The sequence below is a fragment of the Charadrius vociferus genome, unplaced genomic scaffold, assembly GCF_000708025.1.
Source record: "Charadrius vociferus isolate BGI_N301 unplaced genomic scaffold, ASM70802v2 scaffold195, whole genome shotgun sequence".
Lineage (NCBI taxonomy): Eukaryota > Metazoa > Chordata > Aves > Charadriiformes > Charadriidae > Charadrius > Charadrius vociferus.
The window spans coordinates 1,718,099-1,738,903 of record NW_009648539.1 but is presented as its reverse complement, the minus strand read 5'-3'; the positions used below and the strand labels follow the sequence as shown (position 1 = coordinate 1,738,903).

The 20,805-nt window shown below is 40.3% G+C and overlaps 1 protein-coding gene across 1 annotated transcript in view; it reads left to right on the top strand.

Annotated features, from left to right (window-relative positions):
- MBP (myelin basic protein) overlaps window positions 1-20,805 on the top strand; it is a 94,372-nt gene that overhangs the window by 28,666 nt on the left and 44,901 nt on the right. The window contains exon 2 of the mRNA XM_009885870.1: window positions 4,486-4,576. Coding sequence (XP_009884172.1) covers window positions 4,486-4,576 — 91 coding nt within the window. The remainder of the gene's footprint in view (window positions 1-4,485; window positions 4,577-20,805) is intronic.

Genomic DNA, 20,805 nt, shown 5'->3' with positions numbered 1-20,805 from the left:
GGAAGGTAACGTGCTACGGGCAGGAATGAGTGAGAATGAGAGAAGGAACTGGAGCAACAGTTACGCTGCCAAAGCAGCAGTTCATGCACTCACGATCTGTGTTGTCTTGCTGCAATTAGACTTTTGATGTCAGTGTGGCACTTTTCTGGAAAATAATGGAAATTTCAGTCTGTTTTCATTTGTGCCACTGGGATGGAGCTAAACATACTAGCAAAGTACATAATAAGAAAACAGAGTAGATTGTAAAAGGCAGGAATGACAGCGCAGGCAATACAAATCTCTGCTAAGCATTGGGTTTATTTAATTCTCTTTTAGATACAACACTTTTTGAATAGTTGTTTAGTTTCTGATAAGAAGCTTTAACTTTTCCGTGTGGTTTTGTTGTTTGCGAAATGAAGTCATTGAGTAACAGTTTTATGATTGAAGGAAAAGACACAAGCCTTTCCTAACTAGTATGCAAAAATGGCAAGGGTAGTTTAAAAGCTGGCTTGGATACCCCAGAGTACAACTTTCCATTTCCAAGTTCTGTGTTTTCTTGAGGACATAGCTGCTTCATTAAACGTATTATGCTTCACTGCACTTTTTAACCTGGCCTGGTACTGTAGTGCCTGCAGAACACAGCTCGTTGTAACTCAACATTTCTTCATGTTTTCCAGTTAGGTAAAGGTCACTAAATAGGCACTGAAAGCAGCAAAATACAAAAAGCCTCGCGTCTAATGGGTGTGCATATAGCCAAACATGATTTCTGATATTGCTGTCCATTTGTTGCAAATATTTTGATAGCTACAGGTTACTTGTATATTTGCCTCTCAAAGTTTTAAAATGTTGTGTAATACGGAGACTGTGGTGTTCACTTGGTCGATGATGGGAAACCAGGTGAACTGAGTCGCAAGGCATTGGTAAGCAGCTACAATGGGAGGCATGGCCAAAAGCGTCCTGTAAAACTGTGGCAGATTATAATGCAATTTCTAATTTTTATCAGGGCTGAGTTAAGAGCAGCTGTGTACGTACATATACACAGTTGCAGTAGGCATGCACATCTTATTTTGTAGCTGCTTTATGAAATGATGGGAGTATTTCTAGTCTGTGACCAGGTGTTACAATGCAGGAGATGCTGGCTTGCCACTTAGCTGTTTTGTGGTATTTTGGAACATGATTGGCCAGGTTCATGTAAGAAATGCAACTCCTGTGTGCTTTGGTAGTGATCTTGGGGCTCTGTGGTTTTTCTCCCAATGTCAGAACAGCCGCAGAACGTCCTCCTTACTTTTTCTGAAGTACAGGTTGGAGGCCTTAGTTCAGAGAAGGGTCTAAGCACATTGAGAATGCCCATCTCATGTCAAGAAACTTGACTTGAGTTCCAGTTTAATGGTATTTTTTGTGGTGGTTGAGGAGATGCTTTGTGGGGAGAGAGAGTGAGTTTTTGTGAATTTAGGCCTGTATAATCTTTATTTTGTGCTAAAATCAGGTGTAATCTATAGTTCTTGGGAACTGGTACTGTAAAATAAACCTATTTTGCCTATCACTTCTGCAACTGCATTGAGTGATCAACCTGAAAGTAAGAGCTAGATAGAATTACATTTATGATGTTATGTACAAAGGGCCTTTATTTTATAACCAACCACAAGCACTTTATAACTGTAGGTAAGGAATCCCTCCTGGCATAACTCAGGCAGTGTAAGAGAACGTGTTTTCAATTTTTCTGTTCATTGATTGGAAGGATAGAGACACTTTAGAATTTTTAGGACACTGGAAAAAAGAACTAAGCAACTGGCTAAATCTTGTATTTTAGAATGATGTTTTATAATATAACTTGTTTTAGAGCATCTGTATCATCGATTGTTCTTTTGCAGTGATTTTTCTTGTATTGTTTTTGGTAATATGAATATTAGGTATGCCAGTAATAATGTGTTGTGTAATTTTTTTAGTGCCAATAATAAAGCAAAAGAAATCTTTTTAAAGCTTACATTTTGTGTAAGAAGCCATGCCAAGTGGTTTTACATCCAGCCATGCACTGACATGTTTTAGGCTGATATATCACACAACTTTCCTGTCAACATTTTGGAGCTGACATCTGTCAACACCAACATTGTGGCTTATCCAGGGAGCAGACAACACAGCTGCTGTGTAGTTCTTCCCAGTGACTTAACTCAACCCAAAATATCTCAGGGCTCGGTCTTTCTAATTTCCCTGAGACTGCCAAAACCATGTTTTTAAAGTAAAGGAAGCAAACATCTCCCTAATAAGAATTTGAAGTGACAACTCATTTCATAGACTCTGCTGAGTATCTGTTGGGTAGCATTTTGTTGCTACTGCTCTTGGTGCCTTGCAGCAGGTTACAGACTTTCAGCTGCTTCGCAAGAGGAACAAGAATATGAGAAATAGCAATCACTCTCCTTCTGCACCACCAGCTTTACCGTGCACTCAAGATGATGGCATACATTTGAAAATGGAGCTAACAAGCACTATCTTTACAAAGCCGAGAGCCATAGCTCTGATCAGGAGTTCAGCTGCCCTCTTCATCTGGGAAAGCCCCGAACTTGACTTGATCATCTAATTGTATGAATTGTGTCTCATCAGTGATCGCAGAATCATTACTGTCTCTTTGCTTTGGCATTGGCTCGCTCTGCTCTAGCAGATGTCCTTTTCTGCTTTTTGTCAGAGTTGAAGGCTGTTCTCCATCTCTTTCTACAAAGAAGATGTAGTTGAGTTGCTGGTCACTAGTTGAGCAACTAAAGTAGGATGGAGAACCCGACTTCAATATGCAGCTTACTGAATCAGTAGCCCCTACATGCAAGTGGTTCTGTAAGCCAGTACAGATGCTGTGGACCTTGGCGTGTGTGTGGACAGCCCCTAACGCATTGCAAACTGGGTGGCTCCACAGCTTACAAATGGTATCTGTGGGGACAGGGCTTAAGTATTTGTGCTAATCATGGAGTTGTTTACCCAAGCCAAGTTGTCTCCCAGTATAGCCACGGCTGATTTCTGACTGGGTCCCTCCATCTTCCCTTAGTTAACCCAAGCCGAGGTGAGCATCTGCTAAAACTGACTTGTCTCCTCAGCTTTGAGAGGGACATAGCTGATGGGTTTTCTGCGTGGGATGCTCTGATTGGTGCCTTGAGGGAGCGCAGAATCCTTTCTCTTCTGCAGGTTTTTCTTCCTCTGAAGCACAGTTTCTCCGTTCTTTCCTGTTCTGTCTGCTTTCTCTGTTCTTGTCTGCTGCTGTGACACCAGTAGGCTTCCTAGGTCTTTCTTTATTTTTTTCCTTACAAAGCTTGCTGTCTTGCTTCAAAGTCTCTTGAGTTTACATGCCCTAGGTTTGTACTCCTGTGTTCTAGAGGGAGGTTGACAGACTTAATCTACCTGTCATCTTATATCTTCTGTGTGGTTATTAATAAGGGGAAATAAGAAACCACTTACAGTTTGGAAGTATGCTATTTTTCTGAGGGCAGAACCGGTACTTTTCATGGACAGATTGTATAGCAGCATTTTCAAAATGTAAGTCAGAATTTATAAATTGTAGAAAGGTAATTTCTCCAAAACATCCTGCAAAGTCTTCCGAACAAGCATGTACATGAATAGAGTAATATCCGTCCTTTAAAAAGCATAGGCATACTAGATTTATTTTTTTTCCCCTTCTTCAGCTCTTTCCAGTAATATTAAATATTGCATCAGTCACTTCATATCCATCACTCAAGAGCTGACGGCATATGAAGTTTACTATCTGCATTGCTGCAAGCTTGCATATACATTTCTCTTGAGTACCAAAGTAAAACATTTTGAAAACATGAGTTATTTTTTCTTTAGTATCAATATAAATATTTAAAATTCAGTATTTCACAGGTTATGTTTTTTTCAGTCTTTTCTAGCTAGGGAATTAAATGCTTTGACTTCTGGTAGTTTAAGTGCTGAAGCTGTTGACTTATCTCTGGACTCAGCCTAACACCAGGTAACTAACTGTCAGATTTGTTTCAGAAATAGATAAGTACTTGTGCTTTAAACAGTTAAGTACATGAGTTGGTTAAGACTTGAAGATGGCTGCTCCTAAATTCTCTCTAGCTCACTTACCTTTGCTCTGGAAGGAGACATTTTTGTGCGCTATCTTCTGATCTCTCGGTTCACTAAGTCAACAACGAAAGATGTCAATAGAAACAAAATGAAACATGAGGAGGAAAAGTGGAAACTTACCAGTCTTCCATGGTTTCTAAGATCTCTCTAATTTAGATATCTTCTCTAGCCCTCCATCTTATTTCCTCTAGTCAGATTAAAACAAACTAAAGAAAGATAATCTGTGTTTTCTGTGAGTATTTTCCCTCAATATTTTGAAAAAACACATATATATATAGTAAAGGTAGCAAAACCCTCTGTGTTAGTGATTTGGTATTCATTAAGAATGTAGTGTGTGCGTAATTAAGAAGTTTGAAGAATTTTTCTAGTTGATAACTATAAAAGAAGACGACCTAATCTTAAGAAATGTTTGTTTTACAGAATGTTGAAACCAAGGTGGAGGAAGCAACTAAAGAGAGTCCGAAAGCAGCCCGACTAACACAGCAGTCTTCGGAGGATAATGAAGTATTTGGTGAGTTACTCAGACAACTGACAAATGTTATTTGATCTCTTAGTTCAGAAAAGACAATTCCCACAAAGTCCTTGTGATCTACATTATGTTGGTCTGTAGCATTTGACTGCGGGGTGTACAGTTCCACAGAGACCTGGAAAGGTGGCGGAAAGGACCAAGAAGAAAACAGAGGGATCAATGGTCTGAAATAAATCATCTCCGAGGAAAGATTTGCAGTTGGTTTCCACAGAGAAGAAAGACTGAATCCAAGTCTTCAACAAAATTAAAGATGTGTGCAGTAAGAGGGGAAAATAAACTTTTCTCTGTCCATGATGGATAGGACAAGCAGTGAATTCTTTAAATTGCAGAAAGAAAGATTTGATTAAATGTTGGGAAGGGGAATCCTAAAATGAATACTAAAACATTTAGATGCATCATCTAGAAAGTGTGGAGATTCATCCTTTAAAACAGGTTAGACAAGTAACTGTCTAAACTGATGTAATGTAGTTTGTGTTGTGGCAGAAGGATAGACCAGATGTCCTTTGAGAATACTCGGAGGCCTAAATTTTAGATGAGCTTCTCTTGATAGTTTTCTGTGAATCCCCTCCCGCTCCCCCTATAGGTTTTTGCTGGTAGTTTTAGGATTTGGTCTGAAAGCAGTATTTGGCCTTCTTTTCTGCATTAAGATTTGGAAAAGAGCCAGGGAAACCTTACTGTTCTAACTTTATGTTGATTTTATGCTAGCAGAACTCCAATAAAAAAGCAGTAGTCTAACATTATGCAGGAGAGGTGAGGGCAAAGCTTAAAGTTTATCAGTTGGTGCAGTATTTAGCTCCATTATGTTCTGGAGTGGAAACTCAAGATCTGCAGAAGTCACGTGGATTTTATTAAGGCTGACTAGCTTGAAGACTTTTGGATGAGTCAAATATTTTTTAATACAGTAAGGAATTTTTTTTCTTTCAAGGTACAAAAGGAATGGAGCATGAGTAATTAAATCTTTCTTACTACATATGGAAACAATGCTTGTGACCATTTAGACTGCTTTTGTTTAAAATCGGCCTTCCTCAATGAGATAGTGTAGTGTGATTGGCACAAGAGCCTCAATTCCTGGTATGAATGTTTCCAACACTGATCATATAATGCCAGTGTCTGAAGAATCCACAAGTGGACTTAAGAACTAGGTTTCAACTCTATTAACTATTACCTCATTTCCTCTACATCTGCTCCACCGGTTATTTGCAGTAGATCCAGTGTTACTGGTTATAGAGCCCCACGGCACTGTGTAATGTGCATCTCAAACTCTGTCCTTTCTCAATTCAGATCTCTGGTTTTCTTTCTGTGAAAAGGATGGAGACAATGAAGCAAGGAGACATCTGTCTGCCTCCTTCTACCAGCAAAATCTCAGGCTTTTAAACCTTCTCTCTATTCTGATCACTAGCCCCATGTACCAGTGAACTAAACCAGTAATTAGTCAAGCCTGTGGTCCATGTGAGGACTGTGAACTTAAAAATGGGAATTAAAAACCATGAAGTTCACTGTTGGTAGGCTTAACCTCACCATCCAGTGGTCCATACCCTCACTACAGATTCTTTTACTAATTTAAGAAGGTCGACATGCAGTGTACTACACATTCTTTAAAGCTAATGATTTACTAACAAATTGCTAAATATTTCCATGTTCCATATCTGTGAACTGAACTGCTTATGTAAGATAACCAACGATCAACCTTTGTTAACTTGGCACCACAAGGAGGAAAATTTCTTTCCGATTCCAAAACCAGTTAGACTATAGCAGCAGCTTATATCAACCCTTTACAAATGAAAGTCTGGTTTGTTTGTTGTTTTTAAGATTAGATCAAAATGGAAAAAAAAAAAAAAAGAGAAAATATGGTGCAAATGGAGTCTGTAATCTTTTTTTTTTTCACCCTGGTCAAGTGAGGAAATCAAAGTGGACTGAAGGTGCAAATGATACCACTTTGGTGTGAGGGTCCCTGAGAGTCAGGGAGAAAATTTTGGCAGATAAAAGTTTTATGTCTCGGAGGGTGATACTGTTGTGTATACCTGCCTTTCTCTGCAGTTCTGGGCAATTTCTTTAAGATGTTCAAATCCATCTCATAGGGGATAAATGACAACCTTGAAACAGTTTTCCCTAGGTGAGTTATTTGTTGTCCTATGACTTAAATAATTAGATTACAGACCCTGCTCAGTTATTCTCCCTCTGGCTTGATCTATTTCAAGCTGTCCCTCATTTCTTTCTTCTTTCTTTCTCCCCAGTGATGCTAATTATAACTAGCATCAAATATGCACCAAGAGTTGGTTAATTTATAGCTTCAGCTTTGACTAGAATTCCTCCTCTGAAGAATTTTAAATAGCCTTCGGTCTCTTTGAGCAGGCGCAAGACAGCCTTCCTTTTTCACACAGATTGCTGTCTTCTGTGCCTTATTTCTGTGCTTTTCACAAAGATCACGTTCTCCAGCTTTCTTTGGACAGTGCCACCCCCTGCAGAGAGGTTAGCACAGGCCGCAGAGAAGTCAACTCCTGCCTGACCGAGCCCCCTTCAGAAAAGGGGACAGCACCCCTTCTTGACTGCTGCCTGCCTTTTCTGTCTGGGCGCGTGGCTCTGCAGCGGGCGCTTCCAGGAGTCGGGTCCCCCAGAAAGCACTGGCTGTCCCTCTTCGCTGAGCCACCCGGTGGCAGCAACTGCCAGTCCCTGGCAGCCACCAAGGTGCCTGGGCTTGCCAGGTCAAAGGCTCTTTGGCAAAGGAGACAGAAAACACTTGTTTTCCTCTCGTCTCCCCCCTCTCTGGGGTTAGGTATTGTCTCGGACCAGGTGCCAGTATGGTTTATCAGGAGCAGGATACCTTCTGTACTGCGGACAGCATGGAATAGATGCAATTACTAGTGGTTGTTATACAGAAGATGTCAGAGGGAGCTGTGCAGTTTGAATCCAGCAATATTTCTTTTGGAAATACTTGCTTCCAGAGTATGTGTGGTTTCTGCAGTCCCTGTCAGCTGGGTACAGTTTTGGAGGCAAGTGCAGTACTATTGAATGAAAATGTGGTGGTGATAAAGAACTAAGAGTGGATATCTCTTTCAAATCTGCTAGACCCAATAGCTCTCTTTGTAACTACAAGTAAAGATTGATCCACTGCTGTGGAGGATCACTTGTGAGTGAACATGAATGTCATAGTTTTCTCATTCCTCTTTGTATGAGTTGAAATTGGGACTTACCACTCTGGAGGGTTGGGTTTTTTTGCATTTCTCTTGAATATTTATTTTTATACTGGGGTATGGCTGAAAGGTCAGTATCGACAATGAAGCTGCACTGTACCAGCTGCTTTACGGAGCAAACAAGGCAGGTATGTCCTGTGCTTAAGAGCTAATTCTCAAAGGCGATGAACTTTTTATACAAGAGGATAGAGTGGAGAAATGGAGCAGAAGGGTAAGGATATGGGAGAGAAAAGAAATCTAGTCTGTACAGTAATGGTATTTGTAACTATGAAACTGAATTAACAAGAGTTAGTTTTGTTTGTCCTTTGAAAGGATTTTCTTGTGACACCCAACAGAGTTCTGTTGTCTGCTATAGACTGAATATGCATCTGTGGTGAGGAACTAGAATGTCTTGCTTGCTACACACTTCTGTTGAACTTGCACGTAGTCAACATGGTCTGCGTTGCAACCAGTATGTAGTCAGAAAAGGGTCGTGAATGACATCTCAGTCCAAGCGAGAGAAGAAAATTGCCAGGTAGAGTGCTATGTATTTGAAGAAATGGATTAGAAAGTGACTGCTGACCTTACTTCCAGGGATGCTTTTCAGAAGTTTATTAGATCTATTGCTACCTTACAACTGTGAGGCAAAAGCACGGGGCCAAAGCACCTGTAATTCTGACTGGGAGGATTGTACCTTCCTTTAGTGAAATCCCTTACTGTGTTAACTTGGAGAAGGACAAATGCAGACCTTTATTGACTCTTTTTTTTCACAGGGCTGAACTGGCATAAAATTACAAGTAAGAAAAAATTCTCCATGGGGAAATGGTGATATATTGACAGCATATTCCCCTTTCTGAGAGCAATGAAAAATTGAAGTGTACTAACTTTTCAAGATACGAGAAGTTGTGATATTCTCAAAGAGGAAAGTTTCATTTCTATCTAGTAGATCAGTGCTAAAATTGTCATGGTTCTTCATGGCTTAGTGCTTTCCGGTGATCCCTGCTGTGGGCTGGAGTTGTACTGTGGGGTGTTGGGTTGTTTTTTTGTTGGTGTTGGGGTTTGGTGAGGTTTTTTGTGTGTTTTCTTTATATAAAAAAGGCAAATGTGGGAAAGTGACACTGAATGCAGCACCGTCCATCATTCTGCTGTTTCTAATTGCAGTGCTGGGTACATCCTGAGGTATCTTTTGTATGCAGAGCTCAGGGATATAGCTAGAAACCATACATTCAGCACAATTCCATGGTGACCCTGACTGACCCTGATTCATTGCTTATGCTGATGCCTGCATCTGCGTCCTACGCAGAATGTCCAGTGGATATTTGTATAACCCTACGCAGGTTCAAGAACTTCTGTCTTCACAAGATTTCCATCTGTAACGATTTGGCAGGTGTCGTCACACTCGCTGCTGGCCTTCCTGAACATGGTAGGACAACGGTCCTGCAGTCGCTGCAGTCCGACTGTGTCCACACCTCGGAATCTTTCAGATGCTGTGTGTTGGCTGGGTTTGTGGGTTTTTTTTTTTTTTTTTTCTTCGTTCAGTTGGGGATTTAACGATGGTATGTAAAGCCCGTTCTCCCAAAATAGTAGGCAGTGTCTACCTCTTACAAATTAACAAGTGGTTGTACAGGATACGCTTACAAGGTGGGAATATATGTGATTGTGTGTTATACCTGCATGGATTTCACTCTTGTATCCATTTTTGCTTTTTGATTCTTGCTTAAAATAGGGAGGGGACAGAATGCAGAAATAGGGGCTGGAAGGCATTTAGCAGCTCCTGGCTGCACAATGCCTTTATCCAGAGGTGATTTGGTCCTGTCAGGAGCTTCCTAAAAGCTGAGGGTTATTGTAGTTCAGTGACCTTCTTCCTGGGAAGCGTCTCTCTTTGTAAACACAATCAATTGTGGGACACAAGCTATGACTTTAATGCAAAATAATGGCAAGCTTACACGAAAAAAAGCAATCTGGTGAGACAGCAAATCGTCCTAAAATAGATGTTATTACCATAGTGCAGTTATTCCTTCTTGCATGAGAGGTAAATGGGGGAATTTAGTTTCCTGTAGTTTTTCATTATAAGCTAAGTAATGATTCTGTTGTTCCAGCTGTCCACGTATTTCTACTTTCCTTCACCATCTCTTGCCGTTTCCCAGTTTCTTGAAAGAGTTGGCCTGTCTCCTTCCATCCAGAGACCACTGGTTTGTTGAAATTACAACAGCAAGACTGCATTAACTCTCTGAGATGGAAATAATAGATTTACATTTTAATAAAAAAGTTTGGTATCTTTTCTGCAGTTGTTGGATCTCAGAGGTACTGCTCACAGCTTTGTCTTTTTGGTGTGGTTTTTATGCCCACCTAAAGCTTCCCCAGCTCCCCCCCCCCTTACCCGGGAAAGGGCTGAAACTTTGTTCTTGCAAGATCTTAGGTATGATAAAATGCTTTTTGCAAACTATGTGTAGTTTGCATATGGAGAAGAGAAGCCAAAGACTAAAGAACTGCTGTGGTGGAAAGATACCTACAGGATTTCAGAGGCAGCAGTTGGCCAGTTGGTTAGATTTTTTGTTAATTTAGGGTTTTACACTTTTTCTAAAGTATAGATAGTTGGATTTTTTATGTTAATTCTGTGGATGGTTTGGTTATGGCTTATTTATCTGGATTTTGTTTTTTTTTAAAATAGCATTCAAATGTTGGGTTTTTTTTCTGCCAGCCATCTGACGCTTTGAACAGTAACAGTAGCTCTTGGACATCTAACTAGTTAATATGCCATTATAATTCATGTACTGCTCTACAGTAGCATATAAACCTTGAAGATTACTTTTAGTATGGCACTGATGTTTGCTACAAAATGAGTGCACAAGCACTTAAGGGCATTTTAAGAAGTCTGATCTCGTATGAATTTTCTTTTTTTCTTGTCTATACCCCATGCAAGCTACATGCGTAACAGAGGTTTGGGGTATTCTTCTTTCATAGGGACTGGAGTTGTGACTGGATTTGTTAGCATAGACATGGACCTGAGCCAGTGATGCCTGCTGTATTTCTAGCAGTGCGGGGCTGGTGGGCTGTGCTTGCTGTAATTAATCAGCACAATAGCAGTATAATAAATGACTTATTCATTAATGCTTGCTATACAGCATACAGGATCTGCTGATTTTTTTTTTTCTCCTTGTTTATTCAGTAAGAGTAAGCCTGTATGCGAGATGGGAGGAAGCACAATAGGCATTTACCATCCTATTGTTATCCAGAGCACACATTATAGCTGATTATAAAAGTGAGGCTGGCTAAGGGTGGTCTAATGTCACATGTTGCTGGGTGGTGATATGAGGCCTTTGGCTAATTAGCTAGCCATGAAAACAAGTTACTTCTTTCCCGGTGTATTTTGTTGTCTTTGTCCTGTTAGCAAGGCTGCAGCCCAAGGGAGTATTCTGTTTGCACAGAAGAAACAGAGTCCTTAGTGTTCTCTGTCACTGATCCTTATGTACCATCCAGTTTGGTTAAGGCAGGATTTTATCTGTAAATGAATTAAAAGTGCTTCTGAAAGATCTTTATTTTAGGGAAAGTAGCTGGGATGTTGCCGTTGTCCCATTTCCAGTTTTGTTGAGGCTGAATAAATGCTCAGTTCTGGTTTGAGTGAAATAAGCAGCAGAATAGTTCTCCGTGGGCCATCCGCTCTTCTGTTGTGTTAGCTGAAACAGATGTTGTCATTAAAGTTTAATTACTGTGTGACTCACTTCTTAATGCAATGCCTAGAAGAGAACCAGAATGAGTTTTTGTACAATCTATTAGGAGAATGCAGAAACACCAGCTGAGATTGATAATCCTTTTGAGTTTTAAAAGAGTAAAATATGAAAGCCGCCTACTTTGGCTTCTAGCCTAATAAGAATTATGGAATTTCATTGGGTAATTCCTGGATCAAATCCATAATACCTGATTTGAGCCAGAATAATGTCCTATTGCAAGAATTGTGTAAAAGCAATGGATTCTCCTCAGGCTTTCAGTGGTCAGTTATCCTGGTTAAAAAGAGGCACTTTGCTGATGGTCTAGCCCCCGTAATTACCACTGATTGTGCGACTGAGCTCCATTAGGCTGCCCATAGCACACGTCATGAGACAGAGATCCTAACCCAGACTTTTTCTTATTTGAATGTAGTAGATAGAAACCAGGAGAAAAAGAGGTTACAGAGGTAAACGTCTTGGCCTCATAAACACAGTAGGTCAGTATTAAGTTGGTGCTTCCCATCCAGTGTGCTGTGGATCAGGTGAAATTTCACTTCCTTGTCAGGATCAGGATGAAAATTCTGGCTTGAATTTCTTAGTGTTACTTCCCACTCACACCCCCATGTAAGCCTTGTTCATTGGCAATGTTGTAATTAGCTCTGTTGACTTTGGCAAAACTATAAAGATAGTGAGTTGAGCTTAAAAAATCAAAAATCCATCAACATGTCTGTCCAGCATTAAGGGGGTGGACTGGAGTATGAAAAGAGCTGTGAATTTTGTTATGTTCATGTTGTCGCCCAAAGAGTGTGGAGGGGCAGCGAGAGAGGCGTTGTAGCTGCATCCTCTTATCCAGCAGCAGCTCTTCTGTGAACGTATCAGTCTTCGTACGTGACGGGTGTAGTTCTGGAAGGGAAAGCCAAGCAGCAGTAAGCCCACCATGAAGGAATTAGGAAAGTAGAGAATGACAGCATATTGTAAGCACCCCATGCAAGCTGTTTTGGTGGTGACCCGGACAAATTTTATTTTCTGTGCTGAGTTGATCTAAATTGTGCTGCAGCCTAATGTATGACATTTGCAGCTGTGTCTGCAAGACTGAAAATTAATCTAATGGTGGTGGAGAGTGAAAGCAAGAAGGAACGCAGAGCTTTTGAATGAGTGAATGAAAATTTGCAGGACTTGGCATCTGTCGGCTTCCCCTTGGCGCTCCCATCTCTCTACCCTGGAGCTCTGTGAAACTCCAGTATGATGTCAGGCAGCACATCCAACCCATACTTGAAGCTATGGCTTTCTGTTCAGCATTTTTTCAAGAAGGCTGACTGTGGTTTGGCTTAACTCCTTCAAATACATAGCTTGCCAGCACTTGTGCAACAGTTCAGTTTTATGGGTGTGATGGTGTCCCTTTAAGCGCTGACAAGGAGGCACAGAGCAGAAATTCACATCTGAGCTGTCTATTTTTGATGAGGAAAATAGAAGTGAAAAGGACTAGTATTTACTGGTGTGCACACACTGGTACTTGTACAGAAACATCCTGGTGGCGACAAGACTGCAGTCACTTACAAGCCTTGCGAGGAGCAAAGAACAGCCATGATAATGCTGTTCTTTATTTCCAGTGCTGTTCAGAGCAGGCTCCCTCTCTAGAGCCTTTCCTATGCTTCCCTTCCCTGTTGCCAGTGAAAAGCTTGGCTTTCTCTAGGCTTTTTAATGTTCCCACTTAATTAGGAGGAACCATTTTTCTACTGGATACAAAGTATCTTCATCAAAACAGGAACATTAGATTAGTCTGAGTGATTTTTAGTAGCTGTCATCCGTTGTGATTATTTTTTTCCTTCCTTTTTGAGCCTTCTTGCTGTAACATCCTAAAATTGCGATGTTAACCATGGGAAACTAACAATGTCCCTGGTAACACTGACAAGGAGGATTACAGCAGAAAGCAGTATTTTAAAGACTAAACTCAGTTGTTTAGACAAACACATGTTGGATGTTGTTGCAAAAATACTTCTAAATCTCTGTTTATCTCAAGTGATTTCAATAGAAACTGGCTACAGATAAAAGAAATTCACAAGGGTTCTCATTCCTGTTCTGAAAGATCTGTAATAGGATTTTCTTTTTAACCTTTGCTTGTGGAAAAGTGAGTGAATGTGCTCTTGAAACAAAAGCAGTAGGTTTTGCACACCTAACTAAGCCACCATGCAACATTACCATAAATAGACTTGGTTTTACTGAACTCAGTGGAGGCAAAATGAAAATATTGATGCTTCTAAAATAGGTACTTAACATTTGACACACTATTCCTTCCTTGAAGTAAGTGGACATCCCTGAATGTTTATCAGGATGTGGTGACTCTATTTGCCTTGATTTATCTATGCAGGACCTCCCGCTTTTTCAGTGCAGTAACTCTACTGATTTCAGCAGAGCTACGTGGTGGTTATGCCCGAGTTCCTTCCAAGGAAGATTCTGATCTTAGGTCAGTGGTACGTGAAGTCCTCAGGTCAGCTGGCAAGCTCGAGGAAGCCGTCTTCCGCATCAGGCGTCCTGTGGCAGCTTCAGGCAGAAAGACATTTCCATTTTCTTGTCTGCAGATGTCTTGCAACCCAAAGTCAAATGGGAGAAGTAAAGAATTTTACTCTTGAATGGTTGAAGGGCTTGTTGAAGGGTTTTAAACGCAGTTCTGATGTTTATTGTTATGAGTGGACTGAATTTTTAGCAAAGCCTTTTTGGGTGGGATTAGTTCCAGACATGATACGTTTTTGCCTCCTTCTGCTTCACCTGTTCATCAGGTCTAAAATGTTCAAGTATTTCATTTCTGTAAGGTAAGGGTATGGCATGAGCAGGACTTTGCCACATTAGTAGCATTATTCTATTACCTATTAGTTTCTTTCAGGCTGTGCTTGTTCTGTTTGTCATGTTCAGTCTCGTATATAAACTGGCCATCCTTAAAATGACCACCAGACCCTCTTGTTTGGTCTCCACACTTTATTGCTATGGTATCACATTCTTTCTGCATTTGTCAACACAGGAAATCTACTACAAAATAGGATGAAATGGAAAAATTCAGATGTGTGGATACCAATTGCACAGCAAGCCTAATTACAGTCTGAATCCCCTACTCAGCATTAGATATACATTCTGAAAGTTTACTTATTTCAGTTTATTTGCCAAAATCTCTTGAAATAATTTTACGTCTCTGTTTCAATATATATAATTACAATATGAAGATCTGAAAGCAAATTTGTTTCAAGGTTCACACTGAAATAAAACCCTCAGACTATCAATACCCCTGAAAAAATGAAAAGTTTCCCTCTTCTTTCTCCACCAAATTATTCCGCCCTTGCTGTGGGGGATCAGTGTCTAGCCGACATAGAATCATAGAACGGTTTAGGTTGGAAAGGACGTTGAAGATCATCGAGTTCCAACCTCCCTGCCATGGGCAGGGACACCTCCCACTAGACCAAGTTGCCCAAGGCCACATCCAGCCTGGAAAAAAATTCTTCCTAATATTTAATCTAAATCTACAGTCTTCCAGTTTAAAGCCATTACCCCTTGTCCTACATGCCCTTGTAAAAAGTCCTTCCCTAGCTCTCCTGTAGGTCCCCTTTAGGCACTGGAAGGTCGCTATAAGGTCTCCCCGGAGCCTTCTCTTCTCCAGGCTGAACAGCCCCAACTCTCTCAGCCTTTCCTCACAGGAGAGGTGCTCCGGCCCTCAGATCATCTTTGTAGCCCTCCTCTGAACCTGCTCCAACAGGTCCATGTCCTTATGTAGGGGGCTCCAGAGCTGGATGCAGTAGTCCAGGTGGGGTCTCACGAGAGTGGAGTAGAGGGGTAGAATCACCTCCCTTGACCTGCTAGCCACACTTCTGATGCAGCCCAGGATACAGTTGGCCTTCTGGGCTGACAGAGCACATTGCAGACGCATGCTGAGCTTCTGGTCAATCAGCACCCCCAGGTCCTCCTCCTCAGGGCTGCTCTCCAGCCATACCCCACCGAGCCTGTATTTGTGCTTGGGATTGCCCCTTCCCTGATGTAGGAGCTTGCACTTGGCCTTGTTGAACTGCATGAGGTTGGCTTGGGCCCACCTCTCCAGCCTGTCCAGGTCCCTCTGGATGGCATCCCTCCCCTCCAGTGTGTCTATCTCACCAAACAGCTTGGTATCATCGTGAACTGCACAGCCTACAAAGGGGCAATGATAAGTGAAACTAAACAGAGGAACTCCCCTAGATTTCAGCAGAATTAGGAGTGCACTTTTCATGCTTTGAGATACTATCCAGACTTTGACAGATATTTTGGTGGATCTGGGCTTAAAGCGAGAATCAGAAGATTAGACAGAATAACTGGTTTCCCCTTTTTCCTCTGTGACAAATCCCTTTGGGCTCCAGCAGAGAGGTGTTATCTCTGTTTCTGTATGCCAGCAGCAATAAATCTAGCTTCTGTTTCAAAATCAGTGCTCACCTGATTGTAGCAATTTGTATTTAGTGGCCTGTTTTCAGGATATGGATTGGAGCCATCAGTAGAATTGAACCTAATTAACAGGATTTTCTGAAAGTGTGAAGCCCAGAAGGTGAGACTTAAATGCATGCATGCTTGGCATTTTTCTTTTTCCTTTTTAACTGCTCCAATTATTTTCATGGTGCACATGATTTTTTTTTTTCCTCTATTACTAAAATACCGTAATCCAAGTGCAGACTCATTTCTAGCATTATTTCAGTTGTTACTCATGCTGCAGAAGCACCTGGTTGACGACTAGAACCTCACTGAGCCTATTGGTCTATAAACGTAATGGGCAGACCGTAAGAAAGTTGCTCTGCACCCGTTACAGCCGATTACTGTTTCTCAGAGTAAGTGCTTCCTCAGCCAGGCAAACTACTTTTGCATCCGAGGAGCTTGTTGTTCTCTTCACTTTAGCGCAAGAATCAAATTGCTCTGGTTTTTGCTGAAGAACTGCAGTTTCAGGATAAAGCCTATTCTGCTTCAGAAAACTCAGTAGCAGAAACAGAACAGCACAATTACTCTATTCTGATGTGTGCTCCATTAGTACCCTCTTTACGTTCTGTTTTTGCTCTGTACAGAGTTGCAGCTACGATGGTATACCTGTTACACCAACATAGCTATGTTAGTGACTTCTCCATGAAGTCAAACATTTATTTTTCTCTCCAGCCCTTCTCATCAACAATCTTTTTTATATTGACTTGTAATTTTTCTTTCAATTCTAAATAATTATAAGGGCTGAAAAAATGTCTTTATAGTTTGCTTTACATTTTTCCCCACCCACTTCCTTTTGTTTAACATATGTGCTAATTACAAATGTCTCCTGCAGTGAAAATTCAAGGCCTTTTCTCATGTATTTTCTTAGTTCCCTTGTAAAGGGACCCTTTTTAGCACTACCTAAAGTTAAGATACCTATTATGAGATTTCTGAGTCTGAATGTTCTTGTAAGTTATTTTCAAGATTCCAGTAAAAAGAAAATAAGAAAAAGAAAGCAAGCAGAGCTGCCCCCTCAAGAAAACAAAAGTGAATGTCTTGAAATCAGCGTGTTACCCAAAATCGCCGACTGCTTTGGCTAGTGGTCGTGACTCCCGACCTCTTTGTACTAAATCACTACTGACATAAACAAATATCTGACTTTTCTAGTCAGCTTCCTGTGTTTTTCAGAGTATCATAATTGTGTTCTTTATCAGGAATGAAATATGTGAAAAGGCTGAATATAAGCTAGTTGAACATGGGGAACTATTTAAAATTGGCATTTTCTCTACCATCTATATTAGTCTGCATCTGCTAATATAGGTCTGATGCGATATATAATATAGTTCTGATGCAGCACTGCAACATAAAGACTTATATTTTAAGGGCTAGATTCATAATTCAAATATTCAGATTTAAGTAAAAATATAACCCCTTTAATTTCTTTTCATTGAGGAAATTCCAGTGTGTCTGATCCTTATGATGGTTTTATTTAGGTCTTATATTTACTTTTTTAATTAGAGAATAAAAAGGGGTTTGATGTGGAGGTTCTCAGTCAGAATGTTGGAAAGGTGTAAATATTTTTGACCTATAGTGTTTAAAAAAAAAAAATGTGCAAAAATAATGACGTTTTCATCTGAGTGAAATATTCTAACTTTTCTTGGTTGTAGAGCTTCTAACAAGGTCACATCTTTCTGAAAATTGCAGTTTATTTACATCAAGTGTAGCTTTTTAGAATCCCTCAGACCTCCTTAAAATGTTGTGGTTACAATAGCACATTTATTTTAAGGATATTATTTATACGCAAAAATAAGAAACCATGTTAGTAAGCTGTGTTTTTCCACAGAGGGTGGAAAAAAAAGAAGTACAACTGAGATTAGGGGGAGGAATTTGATAAGGCATATTTATGTCCTTTTGTGCGCTGTAGATGCATGTATTTAATTCCTAGTGGGGTCTGGGCTGTTTTTTGTGTTAATTCGGAGAACAGTAATGTGCACACAGTGGAAGTGCATAGACAATTTCCTTGACTCTCTCAAGCGTAAGTTGGAAAGTGCATCAGTCATCTGTTGATTTTAGCGTGTAGTACCAATTTCAGTTCTTGCTTATGTGCTACTTGTGCTAAAGTGGCATGAATCAGAGGTGTGGTGTTGGTTTTTTTGTTTTAATTAATACAAATACGAGTAAGATGCTGGACATTTCATTTTTGAGATTACTGGTAAACAACTTAATGCTTTCAACAAAACAATTCAAGAATCATTAAAGTACATCAAAAGATTATCTTGGTGACTTGAATGGAATATGGTAATACAAATTTTAAGAGGTCAGAAATAAAAATTTACATATCCTTAGGAGACGATAGGAGAGGACAGCATAGAGTAATGGTGTTCTTTGCTAATGGCATTATCTTTGTGTGCAGCTTTTTAGTCTGCTGTGTGGGGTTTGACTGTAGGGGTTTTCCTTGTGTTTTGGAGTGGTTTTGGGTTTTTTTCTCATGTTTTAGTATCTGCTTGTACTAAGAGCCTTGGATCTACAGGTTTCTGCCTGTAGCTTTGGGGAGAGAGATGGATGTGGGATTAGAAACACATCTGTATCTGTTTTGTCATTCTTAAAACTGCTTCACCATTCAACACACAAGCTCTCAAGCTTGAAATCCTTAAGTAAAGGTTTTCTTGTAGTCTTATACCTTCTAAATTAGCCCGGTCATCAGCAAATACAACTGTCATCCGAAAACGCAGAAGAGGAATTCCAGGTCTGTGAAAATCCTTCACTTAAAATGTCTTGCCAGCAGTGCTACCTCGGCCTTTATATGTGATAGGCGACATATCGCAGATGATCTCAACTCTCAGGGGAACATAAGAATAGAGGCATTCTCTGCGTTCATGAGTGGTTAGAATAACACTGTGCTTAGTGATCAAATGAACAATCCCTTTGAGATTTCGAGATAGTACCCCCTCTCACAGGGCATCGGAAAGCATTTCTTTAACAATTATGCAGCAACAAAGCACAATAGGATCGCTGGTTGCCATGATTCCTCGTAGGAGAGAAGTCAGAGTTTGTATGTTACCTAGTTGTTACCATCTCAAATTAAACCACCTTGGCAGTGAAGGAGTGGAACCTAGTATGTTGCCAGATCCCTGATAGTAGTGGAATAGGCTGCTGCATAAATAAGTGTGTGAGATTTTTTGCCTATTAACCTATAGATTTTTTGCAAAGATGTCACCTGCCCGGTGCCTGGGGTTTTTTCCAGTGCCTTTTCTGGCCTGCCTGCTTTGTATTAATCAGTTTAAAAATCCTCCCGGTGTGAACAGAAACTGTACCGCCGACTGCTGTGCTTATGCTCTGGGTCATCTCTCCAACCTACTGTTCTTCCTATTTACTGCAACTTATTCCCAGTGTGTCAATATGCTCCACTTTTGCTTGCTACTAGTCTTTTCGCTGTGCTTCTCTCCCCATATTTTCTTCTCACCTAGAGATCCATTTCTTCCTGCCAGACCTCCTTTAGCTGCGTTTACATCCTTCCATCTAGCTGGTTCCTTCCTCTTCTTCATTACTCTCTTCCCCTCTTCATGGTCTTCCTTTACTACCAGGGGTCAAATCTACCTCAGGTGCTTTCTAGCAGTTACGGTATCCACAAACACTCTGAGTTCTCTGTCTGGTGAGATTCTTGATTATTAACCTGATGCTACTACAACCATACTACACAGTATTAGCCAGTCCATCTCTCTTCTTGTATCCCTGAATATCGGAAAAAGAAAAAGGGGATGGGGGGAAAGTCCATATGTTAAGGGTCAGTGTTAAGGTTCTTTAGATTTTTCTTTTTTTATTTTTAAAAAGACAAATGCTCTTCCTTGTTTTTAATAAGCTGACAGGATATAAGCTGTGTGTGAGATGCTGCAAGCCACATGCCAGTGAATATTCTAGGCTCGCACAGATGAATACTGGCGAGACAACCTGGGATAATAGCACTGCTCGGGGCTGTTGTGGCCATTCTGCTGTAATAACAACTTCTAGTCAAGACTTGGGACATCTTCTGCAACAGGACATCCTTGAAAAAGAAAGTTTCTCTGAAAAGTGTCTTCTAACAAATTATACTCTTTTCTGATAAAAGTCCTTGTAGTCAGTGGGTCTTTAACCGGATTTTGGGCCTTAAGATACGCAGGATCAATGTAAGTGTAGTGCCCTATCTTTCCAAATAAAAAAAAAAAAAATAAATACAAGTCTAGGTGAATTCTGTTACAAGTTGGTCACACTTTCCATAACTTAAAATAATATTGTTACTGAGTGGTTCATTTGTTTTACACATGATAGAAATCTGAATCACGGTTGAGGTTGGAATCTGATCTACTCTCTGTAATCTGCTTACTAGGCAGGGCAGGAGGGAATGATATTTGTAGTTGCTTAGTTAGCAGTGATTTTTAAGTAAAATTATGCCAGTGGGGAAGAAAGATACTTCTGCTATAAAAATACCACTGAGGTATTTGCGACCGGAAATCCATTTCATAAACCACACAGCCCTTGTACATTGCAATGCACAGATCTTAACTTACTATGATTGAGCCACTGCAGTCACTACTAATAAAATGAACTAAGTTATTTTGGTTTCATGGTTATTAACAGAAATTTTATTAAATGGTTTTAGCAAACACAGGGCATCCCTGGAAAGCTGAAGCTCTAAGAAAGCAGTACTGGCTTACCATCAATCTCCTAAGCATGTAATAGATCATTTGGCCAATGTACAATGGCTGAATGTATGTATTTGAAAGGCAAAGGAATTAGCTGACCTGAGAACTTTTAAAAACGTTAAGTACATTAGTTTAGTTTTGTAATTCCAAAAATTTGTATGTAATGTAAATGTTATTCTGAAAATTAATAACTATGC